The sequence below is a fragment of the Leguminivora glycinivorella genome, chromosome Z (genome assembly GCF_023078275.1).
Source record: "Leguminivora glycinivorella isolate SPB_JAAS2020 chromosome Z, LegGlyc_1.1, whole genome shotgun sequence".
Lineage (NCBI taxonomy): Eukaryota > Metazoa > Arthropoda > Insecta > Lepidoptera > Tortricidae > Leguminivora > Leguminivora glycinivorella.
In genome coordinates this window covers 24,002,739-24,022,136 of record NC_062998.1, presented here as the reverse complement: position 1 = coordinate 24,022,136, position 19,398 = coordinate 24,002,739, and the positions used below count along the sequence as shown (strand labels likewise).

Below are 19,398 nucleotides of genomic sequence, written 5' to 3'. Positions count from 1 at the left end.
AATCTTCTAACATGAGCTATGCATCGTTGAGGAGTTCCGACTTGATCATCAACGGTTCCACTGCACCAAATTGTCACTGCTCTGAACGTAAATGCATGCTGTTCTTAGAAAAACATCCAAGTGTGTCAAACTGGCGATCAAAGGGTGACCAGTGTTGTTACCATAGAATTCCAACGGTTAAAATTAAAGTGTTTTATCACGGGAATAATAATACATAAGGACAAGGAGTGGTAACAGGTCACATGCATTGTAAAAACATACTGAATAAAAAATAGACACTCAATTTACTAATAATATCACGTAGACAAAAACGCAGGCAAAAAGCTAGCTGTATTATAAAATAAAATTCTACACCACAAAAACTATATGACCATCAAAGTAATCCCTTTTCTCATAATCTACACCAAACGTTAGCATCTCTTATCGTGGATTTAAATTCGGTCAGAACGAAGGTTCTGTGACGCAAGAATAGCGTCTTTATTGTTTTCTCTCGGTTATATTATCAGCTTAATCTTTATTGCACTGAGTTCAAGTGGCTAAATTGATGCGGACCGTGTCGTACTTACAATGAAATATCCTTGCATATTACCAGGATGTCTCTTGGCGGTAAGTTATTACATAATTTACATTTAATGTTCATTAATATAGTTTTCCAAATTAAGTAAATTCATTTTAGCGTTACGTTTCATCGAAAATACTTATTTATAACATACAATAATTGCGTTTTGCTTCTATTTGTTTTCTGTATGAATGTATAAGAAACTCACGTGGTACTTTATACATAACACTAGTAGTGTATTCAAAATAAATCCTCATTAAGTTTCAGTGTTCCCAAATAAGTATATAGAGGTAATAAGTCTTAAGTTACTAATGTCATATAAGTAAGTAAGTACATACGTATATATTCGAAGCTATTTCAATTGTCATCGTGAGAGTATTAGGTATGAGTAAATCGTTCCACGTAATCATAGTTATACCGTATCTAAGCCCGTTATCGAAGTATTTACGATAAGAGTTACTCATACCGCATAGTGCAGTAGCTACATAATTTTATTTTTCTTTAATTTGCTTAATGATTCGATTATATTAATATAAATTTAACTATTAAGACGATACGGTAGGGGTCAATTCTCCATACAAACGCTCTCGACTATTTCCTCCCTGGTTTTTGAAGATAGAGCAGTGATTTTTTCAACACAGATTGTTATTATTTTTATCTGTGTCGGACCGTTTTGATTTTTTTGATATTCTGCTTTTTAAAGACTCTAGAGCCAATCAAAAATTTCCAAAAACGGCCTTTTTCATTGTGGCGCAAAAAAAGGTGTGATACTCAAGATTGGTAACAATTAACCAAAAAAGCTAAACGTTCCGACATAGATTATTTCACTGTTATTCAGATTCTCAAATTTCGTTCCGATTGATTAAGTTTTGAAGGAGGAAAGGGTCGAGAGCGGAACCTCGATTTTAAAGATTTTTTTGAAATATCTGCGACTGAGTTGTTCTTAATGGACAATTTTTTTTCGATAAATCTAATTAATAACACTTGTATATTTAACTAAAATTCCCAAGTTGAAAGGGGGGCTCCTTTCCATTTTAGCATTTTCGCTACTGTACCCTCTTAATACTTAACAGTGCGGGGGTAGCGTACTGCATAATAGTAGGTTAAGTATATATTTATTAGGGCCTGTGACATTTATTTCTCCTGGTGACTTTTGCCATACCCTAGATATCCTACCATTTTTTTGGATTTGATTAGCTTTAATACTGGCAGTAGTCTATATTTCCGATTTGTATACCTATCTTGTTTCCATTCCTTCACGAAAATGACTTATAATATAATTTAATTTTACATTTCATTTTAATTTAATTTGTTTGTGTTATTTGTTGTATTTTAATATGGGCTCAAGGTATGAAATAAATGTTGTTTTTTTATATAAATCAGCCGTAGGTATGTATATATTTTAAAACACAATGATTATCCACTACATATTTATAGCCACGAAAAAGTATGTATAAATAGTTTCAAAATAGCGATGGCGTCCCTAAAATATTAATTTTTCACCCTTTAACGTAGTTTGATATACATACTATTGACTTATTGATTATGCTTTACACTACATAATATGAAATATTGTCACTATAATATCAGCTTTCAGAAAACTGAACTGGAGTTTTGTATTTTCAGCGATAACGTAAATGGTAAGTACTTAATGTCAAGTGGGGCAATGCCATCATTAATGGCAAATTGCTAAGAAAAAAAAAATCAGTTCTTAAGTAACAAAGCTTAAGTACACTTTCAAAGTGCAAAATTAGTTTTCGTAAATTACGCAAGAAGACGGCACATTTAATAGAGGCAAAAATGGGGAATTAAACACTGTCGGTCACAAGCGCCCCATTACCTATATAAAGAATTCTTGACTGTCAATTTTGTTTTTATTGTTCGAAATCAAGGCTTTAAGTTTTGTCGTAAATTGCACAAAATCCGACATATCAGTTTTTTGCGATTTTCATTGAAAGTTACTAATCTACTGTGATAACGCGACCAAATGTTCGCGGCAGTACTTCGTTGAACTTGACGCCAACGAGGATAATAACATAACTGGGCCACAACAATTGGCCAGGATCTCTGGTGACACGACAGGCATTACACGTCTAGTCGCATTATTAATTTACTGGACAGTGCCCGGGACCCGTAGAAAAATGGTATTATTCTTTTATGTAATGTAATAATTGACTAGTTTTAATTTAAGCGCGCGCGCACCACAACACAATTATCAACAAATTACTGTCCACGTCTCTATTTTATTTTCTATATTCATTGACATTATTTATTTTTGGGATAAGTAGTTACAATACAATAATACTTATGTAAAAAAAGGCTACCAAACTATTTATAAAAAAATGTGATTTGTAATTTATAACTTCTAATTCGTATTTTATGAAAAGTAGCAACTTGAATTGCAGTTGCGAGGGCTAGAGTATTGCTAAGTAGGTACATTTCAGGAATCTTTGTATAATTCAATTAAATGTTGTTTTAGATAAGTATTTTTTACATTCGTAATCAAAAATGAATAAATAGTATGTTTCTTATTAAAATATTTTTATGAGCCTTAAATACAATATTTTATATGATTTTATAAATGCTAGTATTTTATTCATAAGTACCTAATGTAATCAATTACCATAACCGATATACCAGTGCAAGTGTAGGTACATTTGTAGCTATTAGCTCTGTACTTTTTACTTGTGACATGGAAATGTAATAAATATATTATGTATGTGTAGTAATACTATGAATGTACCTTTTCATTGCATGAGTCATGTCGACAAACAAGTTAGAATTTTTTGTAACGAAATCCAATTGAAATAGAATAGAAATAGAAATATTTTTATTCATGGCATAACATTGACAAAAGAAATAAAGTTACACGTACAGAAAAGAATAAAAGAAAATTATTTACAAATTACAAAAAAAAATCAAGTAGGTAGGTTCATATTTGCCACGAAATGGTCCTGAGCATGGGAGGGCCAACACTGATCTTTCGTCAGTGCCATATCGAGTGAAAACCACAGAAAGTACACACATTACAAAAAAAATGAGATAGTGAAAATAATACAAAGCTAAATAAATAAAAGCACAACTTAATAATAAAACATATAATTATACTTATAAACATATATTGAAAACATTGAATTTTATAAATTAACGGAAAGGAACGATTACAATATTTTTTTATAAATGCGAAATTGAGTGCAATAACTTTCTAAGATGTTCTCTGCTGCCATTGTAACCAATATCTTCCTTCAGAACTGTATGAAGTTTTATTATTATTATCGGTACTTACTTCTTTTCTTACGGCGTAAAATAATTGAGTCTTCTGTCGTATAGCGCATATGTCAAAGTTGTCCATTTCTATTTGAGGGCGCCCCTTTTTATGCTTCGGAGCCAGAGTATCAAATTGTCTGTCATTCTTTGTCCCTTCAGCAGTAATCCGCCTTACTGTATTTTCACTTTTTCCTATAAAAAATTTTTTTACACGTCTTTGTGGATGCTTTAACAGGCACGAGAAAGTAAAAAATGCCACGAACAATAATATTTCATTTACCTTTAGAATTGAAAAAAAAAAGTTATATGATACACGCTTGAGGCTCGAAGAGCACTTTGTGTCATAATCAGGATTCACAAATGGGATTTCGTATCGTATTTCAGTGCGGCGTCGACGACAATTTTTCACATATTAAAAGAACTGTAGATGATGATTGATAGAAAGAAGAACCATGATTGATAGAAACTAAAACCGTTCATAAAATACGTAATATTATTACTGTTATTTTAAGCAATTAACATTTCAAACAAGTATTAAAAAACACTGTGGGTCTCCATACAAGGAACTCACTAAGGTCGCTATATAGTGTCATAAGTATTAGCCGCCATCTTGAATATATTACTTCTGGTCAAAATTTCGTTAGGGCAACTGGCAAATTCGGATTCAGCGGCCCCAAAATAGGTTAAGAAAACCCGAAAACAGTAATATGATTTGTCAGTCGCATCAAGAAGCAGAGCGACTTTATAAATTTTGGAACTAGACTATCTAGGATTATAAGCTTAAAATTAAGATACTCGTTACGAGCAAGTGAGTTCCAGGGAACCGTAACCTAGTTTGTCATTTATTTGCTTTCTTTTCTAATTTGGAATTAAATAATTAATTATCATAATCCATAACTCCCGAAGAAGTTATCTAGTACAAATTATATGCTATTTAGTAGATACCTACATACAAACAACGAAGATATAATTATCACTACCGATAATGTATACATACCAAGATAAACGATATCTTAATCCTGTATACCCTGTAATTTATTGAAATGTTTACCTAACTGATACTGAAAGTAGGGACAATGACTCATGCAGTGTTTTATAACACAACTAGCTTTTGCCCGCTAGTTATCTTTGTTAATTTTGTTTAATTTATTCAACCTTCTAGAACATGATCCATATTTACTACAGGTAATATTAATCAATAATATATCAGACTATCAAAAAGGGTCCACATGACAGGGAAAAGTTTGGGGTATTAAATGTGACTCGCACGTGTGACCGGTGTTAGAGATTATAGTAGAAGTATTTTTATCTGTATACCACCTAAGTTTAAAAACTTCTTAAACTGTTTTAGTATTATATCCAAACTATAAGTAAGGTTTTGATACCTTTTAACGAACTACTAAATTATAATGAAACTTTTAAACCAATGATTTGAGTAATTATAACAAAAAAGTGTCGCTACAAACCGTTTTCATATGGCAATAATGCGCGGACGTCATATATAATGGGGACAGCGTGTACTGGTTTCGCGTTAATATTTGTAGAAAATTAAAACATGGTTTTAGAGAATCAAAATTTTATAAGCTAGGTTTTAAGACTTGCTACTTCTTTCCGCACTGCCTAAAATCCATGAATCTTGTACCTTTATCGAAGTCGTCGATGTTTGTACATTTCTACAACCGATCTCGGAACATTGTTATCGAAATGCTGTGAAATCCTTCATACTTTTTTATTGTACGTAATTTATCAGTTATCACGTTCAGTATAATAATTTTCACTTTTTTTTTAATTATTTTGGGCATATTTGCGATGAAACCGTTAGAAAAGTTAAAATATTTTCATCACACCCGCACTTTAAATGTGCAATTGCACGCAGGCGGAGCGTGAGTTACAGAAAAATCGTTCTCCCAAGGGAATAATGAAATTCCTTGTACCGTACTTAACTTTTTTACATTTATTTACATATTTTTTTACATTGCGAGTGTGACGAAAAACATTGTGTGAAACTCGGGGAGTATGAATATTACAAACTCGAGTCGTTAAATCGCTCCGGCAAGCCGTCGCGATTTAACTTACTCTCGTTAGTAATATTCAACTTCCTCCCCTTGTTGCACAATGTACTATTACTTCTAGTTTACATCACTGACATTCGATGACTTTCGATGACGGGTATCAAATAGTAATCCTTGCCAGTAAAAGAAATTAGTTCAGGTGAAAATCCGCAACGCGGCGAGGGTCAAATAAAAACTTGTCAGGCTATATAAGGGCTAAACTAAGTCAAACTGCCAGTAGAATAAAAAGAAAACAAAAAAATACTAAGTTAAGAAATAACTTCATCAAATAAATCCAAATGTCAACGATCTTATCGGCTAAAAAATATAGATCAATGTCAATTTATATAAAGTTAAGTCACCATGAACAAGTATATAAAATTTAAACAGTTATTAGTAATTATTTTTGAGTGTATTTTTACAGAATATAGCGACATTTTTATTAAAAGTTGTTTAAGTTGGTGTGATAACTTGTCATTGGAGATTTCGTTTTTGAGGCTGGCGGGTAGTCGCTCATACTACGAGGGGCCGATCACTCGCAGAGACTTATGTAACAGCGCGAGCGACTTATATAAATAAATACAAAATTTAATATAAACGACCTTAAATAATTTTAAAGGGTTAAGAATTTCACCACCCCCTTTCTTCCCTATATGGATTTAAAAAAAATGTGGCGTAGGCGAGCGGCTGGCAATCTGTCACTTATTTGCCAAGAGTGGCACTTAAACTTGAGTAGTTTCATGTGCTCTGTCTACCCCTTTATGGGATACAGGCGTATGTATGTAAATAATTTTTAAAACATATTTCTTTTCTATTTCAGAGTAAATTGTTCAGCTCAAAATCCAATGATTTTGAAAATGAAGCTTTGGCGGTTCACAATGACTACCGAAGAGAACATGGAGCTCCGGCTCTTACATTGAATAAAGATATATGTAAAACAAGCCAAAAATGGGCCGAAGAACTCGCAAAAAAAGATCATATGCAATATAGCCTCCATGAAGAGTATGGGGAAAACGTGTATTGTGGCTGGTCTCATGATCCCAACATAAAAATAAGAGCACGTGACTGTATTGACAAATGGTATAGCGAAATAAATGATTATTCATTTGGCAAGGAACCGGAAGTGTTAACCTGTGGCCATTTTACCCAGATTATCTGGAAAAACACAAAGGAACTAGGCATTGGAAGTGCTAAGAGTAAGTCCGGTAAACTTTACGTAGTGGCACATTACTTTCCCCCAGGAAATATAAGTAATCAATTCGTTAAAAATGTTTTACCTCCAGGCGCTTTACAATTTAAATCAAATATAGTGCCAGTGGGCGGCTCTGCGAGAAATTCTAGTACATCACCACTACCTAGCCACAGAAATAGCAAAAATCTTGGTGATATTGCGTCGGATTTAGTCAGTAAATTTAAAAGTACCTCTGTATCTGGTGATAAATTTGAAGAAGAGTTTTTGGCAGCCCATAATTTGTACAGAAAAAAACATGGTGTCCCTCCCCTGGAACTAAGTAAAAAACTGAGCAAATTTGCCGAGGAATGGGCCAAGACTTTGGTTAAAAAGGGTCGAATGGAACATAGGGATCAACAGGATTATGGAGAAAATATCTTCTATGCTTGGTCTTCGGATCCCGACTTCGTCGTAAGTGGGAAAGACCCGGTAGAGAAGTGGTATAGTGAAATAAAAGATCACCGTTTTGGCAGAGAACCTTCCGACTTGGGTTCTGGGCATTTTACGCAAGTTGTATGGGAAGATAGCAAAGAAGTAGGAGTCGGCATGGCGAGGTCGAAAGACGGTCATGTATATGTCGTGGCAAACTACAGTCCGCCGGGTAATATAATGGGTAGCTTTACTAAAAAAGTGCGCCCGCCCTTGTAATCCTTTATTTTTTACTAAACGTGTATTGTGTATCATAATTTAAATTACTGTGTAAAAACTATCCATCCAGTCTCTATTTGTGAGTTCCTATAATTGGCTCTGTATTGCTATTCTAAATTTATATTGTATCATTCATAGCTGTTGGAATTCCTTGTATAAATAAAAAAATAAATAAATAAATAAACCAATGTAATTTATAAAAATTCACCTGTTTCCGTAAGAGTTATTTTATCAACTCCGTGCTATTTAAGTTACCCTTAGCAAACGCTCAAAGGTTGACTGGAAGAGATCCCTTATAGCAGCCATTCTCAAAGTGTGCTCCGCGGACCCCTAGGGCTCCGCAAAGCCTCTCTGGGGGCTCCGTGTGAATTTTGGGTAGGTACCTGATATGCAACTTCAACTCTCTTCCATAAAACCAAATATTCACAAATTGTTAAAAAATAAAAAATAAACTGCTTCATGTAATACCTCACATTAGAATCTAGTGATTAGATTTTACTATCATGATTGCTTATTAAAATAAAGATTACAATAAAAAAAAATTAAGGGTTCCGTCAGATGTTTTACTTTCTAAAAGGGTTCCATGGGAAAATAAGTTTGAGAACCGCTGCCTTATAGGGATAAGTTCGCCTTTGTACATCATAACTATACTGTATTTTATATAATTTTATATAACTTGTCTTATGTACAATAAAGTGTTTACATACATACAAACGTACAATTAGTACTACCGTAAAACGTGCCCACTTTGCACAAAAATTTGCTCCATGTTATGGAAATTACGAATGTTTCTTAAACTGTTCGTTATAAGATATTCAGATAAGTTGGTATCATATAAAACATTTTGTCTTACCATAAAATAACTATTTAATAATCAGATCCGTTTCACCCAAAAGACTGCTTCACATTTTTGGTATGCACTATGTCTACCGTGGTCTCATGGCATTTCCGCAGATCCATATCATAGACACCGAGACAGAACTTGTTGTCTGGCGGTTTGAAGAAGTCTAGCCCTCGCCCAATTTTGATTATCCAGCCTGAACTTAATGTAATTTGTCTATCATGCAGCGTCTCAGAATACTGTACTGTGAACCTAGTTGGTATCATAGATTATCTTATTGGACATAATTTCGTACGGAAAATTATGTTATTAGTAGTATATTACTGTTTTAATATACTACTCAAAAGAAAATAAGGGCCGGCGATTGATTCATTCAAATATTAGAAACTTCTGACAAATAAATTAAATTTTATTACTCTTAATAGCAACTAAAGCTTTGTTTTATTGATTTAAAAAATATGGGTGCGTATCGATCGATATAACTTTTTTTGATATATTTTTAGTCGTTATAACGATCATTTGATATAATTATTGAATCATATAACAACTAATAATATACTAACAAATTGTATAATTCTTATTTAATATAATGATCATTTTATCGAATAACATTTCTTATAACATACTTTGAGTATAATGCTTGTTTCCGATAATAAATAAATTATATAACAAAAATTATTTCTAAAGCACAGTTAGAATAACAAAAAATGTACAATAAATCAAATCCATCACTTACCAGAAAAGTAAATTAGGTTACAATTGTGACCCCTACACACAACGCGCTGCTACCAGAAAAATAGGTTAGGTTAGGTTAGAACTGTGACCCTTAAACATAGGTACTGCTATCAGAAAAGTAGGTTAGGTTAGGACTGTGATCCCTTCAAAAAAGAATAAAATTAATTCATGAAATGCTTTATACTGTTTGCTTGTTATATTATACTAGTCGTATGTCAATAGATAGTTATACCATGTAACGGTTATTATAAATAAGTGTTATACGAAATAATGATTATACAAAATAAAAGTAGATATTTTGTGGTTATACAAAATGTTAATTATGTCAAATGAGTAATTATATCCTTTAAATATATACCAAATGTTGTTATATCAAATGTTACTATACCAAAAAAAGTTATACCAATCATTACACACCCAAAAACTATTCAGGATTTTTTGTGAAAACTATAGGCTTCTTAAAATGTATGGAATATTGGGAAGTTGCTAACTTTTCCGGCCACTAAAAATTCTGGTGTCTACGGATTTGTAAAATGAATACTGAAAAATACTTATAAATACTTTTTTTCGCATTAGGTACAGGCCTATATTTTTAGCCTTGGGGTTTCCGCTTTTTCTTAATTCAATTTAAAAACCGGCCAAGAGCGTGCCGGGACACGCTCAGTGTAGGGTTCCGTAGTTTCCCGTCTGTCACATAATGTGTTTTCACTTAAATTCCATTAATCAAGACAATTCGACCGCGAAACATTTTCGACCTAACGGAAGTACACATCTGCCCCGACCCCGCGATGTAGGATATGACCGTTCCGCGTACAGCGATATCTATCGGCAAATGAAGTAAACTATTGCGCGCGAGGTTAGAAGTGTGGAAGATGATTTCTATGGGATAATTATTTGTTGCGTGAACCGATTTCCACTATTTTTGCTTTATTTGTATGCACGTAATTTAATTGTGATTTTATAGCAATTACAGGCATAATAAACACTTGCTTATAAGGTTCAATTCCAAACTTAGTTCAGAAATAATACCGTTTTTTTTTATTATACCACGCTAGGGGCAAACAGGTATGCGGCCCCCCTGATGGAAAGCGGTCACCGTAACCTATGCACGCCTGCAACTCAAGGGGTGTCATTGTATTTTTTTTTTTTTTTCAAAAACTGTTGTTGAACCTATCAAGTTCAAAATAATTTTCCTAGAAAGCATTTATAAAGTTCTACTTTGGTGATTTTTTTTTCATATTTTTTAGTCATGGATCAAACGTTAGACAGACAGACATTTTTTTTGAAGCGATTATTTTCGAAAATATTAAAATTATCAAAAAAATATTATAGTAGCAAATCCCTATTCATTTTTAAATACCTATCCAACGATGTATCACTCCCCACTTTATGTGTAGGGTGGTACTCCAATAAAACATTTTTTTTACCACTTTGTCGGTGTGATTGATACCTATATATATTGGTACCAAATTTCAGCTTTCTAACGCTAACGGTCACTGAGATTATCCGCTGACGGACGGACGGACGGATGGACAGACATGGCGAAACTATAAGGGTTCCTTCAAAAGCCCATAACTATTTTTTTTCGCGAGTACAATGTTTTTTTCACATCAGAAATGTAGTCAACAAACCTAACCTATCTGATATTTAAATTTGGCAAACGAGGCACTTAGGTACATCCTATTTTCATGTAGCGTTCAAAACACTTAGTGGCCCATATTTTCTTTTGAGTAGCATATATATCTGAGCAATGAAAAATGATCCAACGATATCTATTGTTTGGGGTGTCTTTGCTTTCACCCACGGCTTACTATGGGGCTCTTTGTTACCCCATTTGGCTCCAAACTAAGAGGTCCCGCCGAAAATTAAGATTATTTCATGGCTAACGGAAAAATTTAAATTATATAGGTATACATGTATTTGATTTAGTATAATATATGTGTTCTAAATAATATCATAATAAATAATACTGAAATAAATGAATATATTAATCGTTGTCATGTTTCTGAATGGAGCATAATTACTTAATCAGAGGGGAGCAAAGTAGGCACGTTTTACGGTAGGTACTCTTACATACTACATACGTTTCCTATGTCTACTAATGCTGTATGTCTTATAGGTAGGAGTGGCGTGAGGATAGATTATAAATTATGTATTTAATATACAAGGTGCTCGCGAGGAACCCATATAACTTTAACTGCATATTCTTGGTCACATTTTAAGACTAAAATGTCATATAAACTTTTCTAGATTTCGTCTAGTTTCAGAGTTATTGCCAATTAAAAAAAAACATTTCCGTATTGTTACTCAGTAGAAAAGGTTTCTTAACGGCGCTGATGCACAATTGTGGAGCATAGTCTCACAGTAGTCATTGATAGATGTCAAAATGTGACAAGAAAAACTTCCAAATAATTTGGTTTTTAGAAAAATAAATGAAGGAACTCATTTTAATTGCCAACTTTATGGATAAAAAATTGTTTTTATGTGAAAATACGTCCAAAACAGTAAAAAAAAAAAAAAAACAATTTTTTTTTGGCAAAAAATTTTAAAATTCATATAACATTTTTTCTTTCTTTTTGCCTCAGAAACGCGTGGTTCAAGTTATGCCTCGCGAGCACCTTGTATAGTGAGAAAAATAGGCACTGAAAGTATCGCGCCCTTCCTATGATCGTAGACTTGTTAGTCGTGTAAATAGTTTATTAGTTGGTAGCAAAATATTTATCTGATATGTAGTATGTATTAGTGATTTATAGATTTCAGCATTAATTGTTTTCTGTTAATATGTGTAAATAATAAAATACACTGTTTGATTAATTTAGGAACCATGAGTTTTAATTTTCATTGGGAATAAGTTATGAAATAAATGCTAGCAAGTTTTAAATATACATAAATTGTTGTTTATTTTATCAGGCGTATTTTATAATAATTATTTGAAACTTAAACAGCTGAACAGATAAATCGATTGATTTGTACAACAGTTTCACTTCATCAGATGACACCTTTTTCACAGCAAATTCAGTTGAGAAATGATGTCACAGCATATCTATGAGCTACGTACCGATTTAAAAAAGGTCAAATTATATAATAACCTGTACCTTATTGGAAGACTAATTTAATCAAAGTAATTAAAATTCCCTCCGGTCGATCCTCCGTATCTTCTGGCCGAAAACTATAAGAAATGAGGATCTGTGGAGTATGTGCCGACAACCTCCGATCGCCCAGGAAGTGGCTCTGCGGAAATGGAGATGGATCGGTCAAGTAACACCCAAACCATGGATCACTAAAAACTTACATTATATGATAAACCTTCGTAATAAAGCTCACAAGAAATTCAAACAAAGTAAGGACCCTTCTGACCAAGAAAGCTATAAAACGTTAAAAAAATTGGTAAATACCAGCCCGTACTTTGAACAAAAAGCTTATTTTGACCAACATATTAATAATAACTTAAACAAACCTAAAACTCTGTGGAAAAATTTGAAACGTCATGTAATTCCTGATTTTAAGTTTAACTTTCAACTACCGCAAGACCTCAGTGACCCTTCCAATATAAACCAAAACTTTCTAAACGTTCCTGGCAATATTTCTGTGGATGAAGCCACACTGGCGTACTTTAACAACCATTGGTACAACTCCTCCACTTTCAGTTTGAGCACCGTTGATGAGACGCAAGTCACAAAATTATTACTTACTACAAAATCAAACGCAATGGGCCACGACCAAACAACATTTGATATGATTTGAATGACCCATCCACAAACATTAAATATTATTACACATTTAATAAATACTTCGATATTAACATCTGAAGTTCCTTCAATATGGAAAATCGCAATTGTTCGGCCCATCCCAATAATCAATGAACCAAAGGACCTAAAAGACTTGCGCCCGATCAGTAATTTTACCTTACTTGTCTAAAATACTGCAAAATGTAGTTTACGGTCAGGTTTCCAAGTATCTCGCTTTGAATAACATATTGCCCGAAAAGCAATCAGGTTTTAGAAGAAAACGTAGCACTACTACTGCCCTTATGGATGTCATAGACGAGGTCCTAGCCGCACAAGACATTGGTCATAGTACAATCATGGTTTTGTTGGACTTCTCCGGGGCGTTCGACTCTATAAATGTTAGACTCTTGCTTTCAAAATTACGGTATTATGGTTTTGATGACAAATCGATACAGTGGTTCCATAGTTATTTTAGTGACCGAAAGCAATTAGTTAAACTTTCAAAAAAGGATGGTTCCAGCTTGATGTCCGATCCTAGTACAGTAAATAGAGGAGTTCCTCAAGGATCTATTTTGGGGCCTCTTCTATTTATTTTGTATTGCAGTGACATCATTAACTGTATATAATTCTTGTGTATATTTACGCGGATGACCTGCAGGTTTTTCTATCGTTTCATCCTAAAGATCTTGCTACAGCTACAATTAAGCTGAATGAAGATCTGAATCGTCTTTCAGCATGGTCCTCTGCAAATTGCCTTGTTCTTAATCCTATTAAATCAAAATACATAGTTCTCGGGTCGTTAAGTCAAACAAATGCCGTAATTCTAAAACAACCAAACATAAGGATCGATAACGTGAAAGTGGATCGGGTCGATGCTGCAAAAAATCTTGGACTTGTCTTTGACACCAATCTACATTTCGAGAAACATGTTGTGGACATTGTTCGAAATTGCTTTTACCGTTTAAAAATCTTATACAATATTCAAAATTTTCTAACTGTTGACCTGAGAATACGACTATGTGAAAGTCTTGTTTTATCCAAATTAAATATTGTCTTGCAGCTTACGGTCCTTGTCTTCTTGCTCGGTCTTGGCGTCTTATTCAAAGGATTCAAAATGCTTGTGCCCGATTTTGTTTCAAAATCCCTCCTCGTAACCATATCACTCCTTTCCTGAACAATACTTGTATGTTAAAAATGGAGGCTCGTCAAGAACTATTTTTGCTTGCCTGCTCTTTAATACTATACAAACTAAACAACCATCTTACCTCTATCAGAAATTAATATGGTTTTCTAATAACAGTACTGGCCACCAAATAAGAGCCTCGAGAGCAATAGTTTTACAAGTTCCTCAACATCGGTCTGCAGCTTTTAAGGGGAGTTTTCGATACTGCGCAACCAAATGCTGGAACAATATACCACCACCAATCCGCCAATTAAACACACACACACACACTCAGGTGTTTTTAATTTAATTTAATTACTTTTTTTCTAAGCAACTGGCAGAATACCAGCGATGTGGCTTGCCACATCACAATGCTGAGCCAACGCCTTTTGTACCACGACACATGTTTCTTTATAATGGTGTTTCTTTTTTTCTTTGGTTAGTTAAGTTAAGCGGTGTACTCACATTTCTTTTTTCCTGTTTATTTTAAGCCTTTATATGTTGTGTTGTGGATACGAATAAAGTTATTTATCTGTCTATCTACCCTTCGAAGAGGAGATACCAACAGCGCCAGTATCGCGTTTGAGTGGCGGCCTCAAGGAGGAAAGTGGGCCCGCAAACGCCCCGTACACACCTGGAGGCGGAGCGTTGAGAACGAGCTGAGGGAATATGGACTGAGCTGGAACGAGGTCAAGGCGGTGGCTCAAGGTAGAAAGGCGTGGAAGGATCTTGTGGAGGCCCTATGCACCTATGGGGTGCCTTAGGACATACAACAATAACAATTAAAATTGGTTATAGAAGCTTCCATCCTCGAAAATTAGTGAAAAATAATGTTTACCGGCCTGCAACTTGGTTGCCCGGGCGAATTCTCCTTGATACCAGTGAACTAAGTAAACTACCCTACAATAATACTCGTAACTTATTAATTTCCAATCATCATCAGCCTATCGCAGTCCACTGCTGGACATAGGCCTCCCCAGTTTCACGCCACCGTTTCCGATCTTCGGCTGCTCGCATCTAGCTGCTGCCAGCCATCCCGCGCAAATCGTCGCTCCACCTTGCCTAGGGCGTCCCACACTACGTTTGTCGAGACGCTAATTTCCAATAAATATACCAAATTAATTTGTGTTAATATTTGTGTTTCTCATAACAAAATTCTTTTTTCTGGATTAGAATATAAAACGATTCCTAATAAATATGGGAAATTTAAAAGACTTTAATGATGTAAACATGAAATAAATGTCATATACAAAGAAAATATGACCTTCAATGGTGCAAAATATTACTGTCACCTGCCACACCTATGTTTACAATAATTCCGTCGTTCATCATTCATCTACAAACCATGCATTTACAAGTATTGCCTATTTCCCTACATTAATAATATAATGGTACTCGTACTTACATAAAAAAGATATCAGTGACCCGAAACTATAGTCCTCGAATGAAGTTTCCATATAAGTAGGTCGACAAAAACGTTAAAGGGTCCGCAGAATGCTTGAAAGCGGCCTTCAATTGCTCAGTTCGACTTGCCTACTTATGCGATGTAGATAAGGCATGAACTGGTGCACAAGCTTAATCCAAGTAGTTAATAACTTACGAACTAATACACTTTTTTTTTATATTTTTAGGGTTCCGTACCTCAAAGAGGAAAAACGGAACCCTTATAGGATCACTCGCGTGTCTGTCTGTCCCTCTGTCACAGCCGATTTCTCCGAAACTAGTAGACCGATTTACTTGAAATTTGGCACACGTATGTAAACAAGTGGCCCAAAGACGGACATGTAATATAATTAAATGAAATTAAACGAAATTTAATCATAGGGGCCACTTTTGGGGGGTAAAATTGAAAATTAAAAATCAAAGTTATTAGAACTATATTGTGCTACATATCAAATGAAAGAGCATTTTATAAGCATCTCAAATATATATTTTTTTATAGTTTTTATTTTGGTAATTTAGAAGTAATTTAAGAAAATAAGCAAAAAATGACCATTCCCCCCCCTTATCTCCGAAACTACTTAGCGTAAAATTTTCAAAAAAATACACGAGATAGCCCTCTACCTGTAGATTACAGGAAAACCTATTAGAAATCTACAGTCAAGCGTAAGTCGGAGTTAAGAGAAAAAACCTCAAATTGAGATTTTTCACTCACTGCCGCTGCAAGTACTTACTAAATGTTTTGAAATTTTGTGAGCGCCATGGACAGGTAGAAAGAAATTCATTTCTGTTTAGAAATTGTTAAAAATTTTAAGCATTTGCCAAAATGACTTAAGTTCCTACTAAAAAAGAGGCGCTTACGACTGTTTAGAACTGCACTGACCATAATATTGCCCTAATAGGTCCAAAAAATGGTGTATATATACGAAAACAAAAAAATTGTGCCACCGACAACCAAAATCTGAAGTCTATTTGCTCTATCTCTTATAGTTTCCAAAATATACGCAAAATCTTTAAAGTACAAATCTAGTGTACACGTTGCCATCACATGTCGTCAGGCGCTCATGACCTTTTTGTATGGAAATGTCGAAATCCGACTCGCACTTTACCGATTTTCATAGAAAGTTGTGTTTTATTATAGTTTTGAAGGAGGTTTCTTGTTTTTAACCACCAACGCAAAAATATAATAATAATAATAGGTTTGACGCTTGACATGTCTGTCTGGCATCATAGCTCCCGAACGAATCAATCGATTTTGATTTAGTTTTTAATGTTTAAGGTGAATTCGTCGAGAGTTTTTTTTTGTACCATGTAGGTGGCAAACATGCATACGGTCCGTCTGATGGAAAGCGGTGACTGTTACATATGGACGCCTGCCACTCAAGGAGTGGCACATGTGCGTTGCCGACTCGACTCATTAGAAACTTGTACAAACCTGTACTTAGAAGGGGCGTGGGTGCCGACGACTCAAAGGACCGAAGGAAGGAGGGGGAAGGAAGGAAGGAGTACCGCACCCTCGTTGAGCTCTGGCTGCCTTACTCACCGGCAGGAACACAACAATGAGTAAAGTCTAGTGCTACTTGATTGCGGTCTTTTGTAAAGCGGAGGTATTAGACTCTGCTCTACCTTAGAGTATATTCAATTTAGTATTAGAGTTATCAGTCAAGAAATTTAAATGCAGCGCCATCTATTATTAGTTTCGACAACTTTTCATGTGACTTTCCATGCCTAAAGGTTCGCACAAGTCTCAAGTCGCGTAAATTACTTAGTAAATTTTGCCGAGAGACGGCGCTAAATACAATAATACTCATTAGAGTACCTATACTTCTAGTCAAAGACATATATAACTCCGTATAGACAGATAAAGTCTAAGAATAAAACGTACTTACCTCAGTACCACACAGAAGAAGGGCTCAGCTAGATGGCGCTAATATTAATATTAATATTAACTATGTAATGGAATCTACGGAGGCTAATTTAACCATCTTCCAAGGATCGTAGCGTAATGATAATTGGCAGCTGTATGTAGTTCTGATGACAGTACAATAATATGGTACTGTTGAACTGATCTGATGATGGAGCCGGAAGATATGAACTGGAACTACATGATGGAACATCGTATCATAGCTGTTTTTGGGTTTCTTAGAAAAGTCTTGTAATGAACTTTGACTACGATTAGGTTTCAAGGTCTGATGATGGAGCCGGAAGATATGAACTGGAACTACATGATGGAACATCGTATCAAAGCAGTTTTTGGGTTTCTTAGAAAAGTCTTGAAATGAACTTTGTCTACGATAAGGTTTCAAGGTCTGATGATGAAGCCGGAAGATATGAACTGGAACTACATGATGTAACATCGTATCATAGCTGTTTTTGCGTTTCTTAGAAAAGTCTTGTAATGAACTTTGACTACGATTAGGTTTCAAGGTCTGATGATGGAGCCGGAAGATATGAACTGGAACTACATGATAGAACATCGTATCATAGTAGTTTTTGGGTTTCTTAGAAAAGTCTTGTAATGAACTTTGACTACGATTAGGTTTCAATGATGATGATGGAGCCGGAAGATATGAACTGGAACTACTAAAAAGATCAACGTAGTATTTAAAATAAGTTGGGATAGGGTTTTCTTGAGACCCTTAAGAGCAAGTAAAGGGGGGCTCAGGTGCGATCGAAGCCCCCCACAAAAAAGACTGATCAACGTAGTATTTAAAATAAGTTGGGTTAAGGTTTTCTTGTGACCCTCCAGAGGAAATAAAGGGGGGCTCGGGGGGCGAAACCCCCCGCAAAAAAGAAAGATCAACGTAGTATTTAAAATAAGTTGGGTTAGGGTTTTCTTGTGACCGTTCAGAGTAAATAAAGGGGGGGGGGGAAGCTCGGGGGGCGAAGCCCCCCGCAAAAAAGAAAGATCAACGTAGTATTTAAAATAAGTTGGGATAGGGTTTTCTTGTGACCCTTAAGAGCAAGTAAAGAGGGGCTCGGGGGCGAAGCTCCCCACAAAAAAAAGATCAACATAGTATTTAAAATAAGTTGGGATAGGGTTTTCTTGAGACCCTTAAGAGGAAATAAAGGGGGGCTCGGGGGCGAAGCCCTCCGCATAAAATAAACATCAACGTAGTATTTAAAGTAAGTTGGGATAGGGTTTTCTTGTGACCCTGAAGAGCATGAATAAGGGGGCTCGAGGGCGAAGCCCCCCGCATAAAAGAAAGATCAACGTAGTATTTAAAATAAGTTGGGATAGGGTTTTCTTGAGACCCTTAAGAGCATATAAAGGAGGGCTCGGGGGGCGAAGCCCCCCGCATAAAAGAAAGATCAACATAGTAGAGAATGCCTTAAAGCATGAGTCCACCTTTTGTACTGCAAGATTTTCTTTTATTACTGCTTCCAGTAGTTCCACAGGTGGTAAATGATCTTTATTACTAGATTCACCTACTTTTATCAATTTTAAAGCACTAGTGGATAAAATGCGTTTTTACCCGCTGGTATTAAAGGACAAAACACGTGTTTCCGAGCTAGTGAGGGGAAAAATTCAATGTTGGCTGCTCGCGTGCGGTCCGTTTGTTAATGTAGGTAAGAATTTAGAATAGCGTCATTTTGTGAACATCAAAGGAGTGAGCCTTCTGTACTTGTACTATTATACATATATTCTGTGACAAAACTAAGAACATGTGTTCCAAGTACAACATTCGAAATGCCGGAAAGTTAGTAGGTATCGACCGTAAATTGGCGAAATCCA

The 19,398-nt window shown here is 35.0% G+C and overlaps 1 protein-coding gene across 1 annotated transcript; it reads left to right on the top strand.

Moving 5' to 3' along the window:
• The first annotated feature begins 2,568 nt into the window (after positions 1 to 2,568).
• On the top strand, positions 2,569 to 7,962 carry LOC125241007 (protein PRY1-like). Its single transcript, XM_048149269.1, has 2 exons — positions 2,569 to 2,703; positions 6,698 to 7,962. Exons 1-2 carry the CDS (start codon positions 2,701 to 2,703, stop codon positions 7,754 to 7,756), a joined length of 1,062 nt encoding a protein of 353 aa, XP_048005226.1. The 5' UTR covers positions 2,569 to 2,700; the 3' UTR covers positions 7,757 to 7,962.
• Positions 7,963 to 19,398: the final 11,436 nt, after the last annotated feature.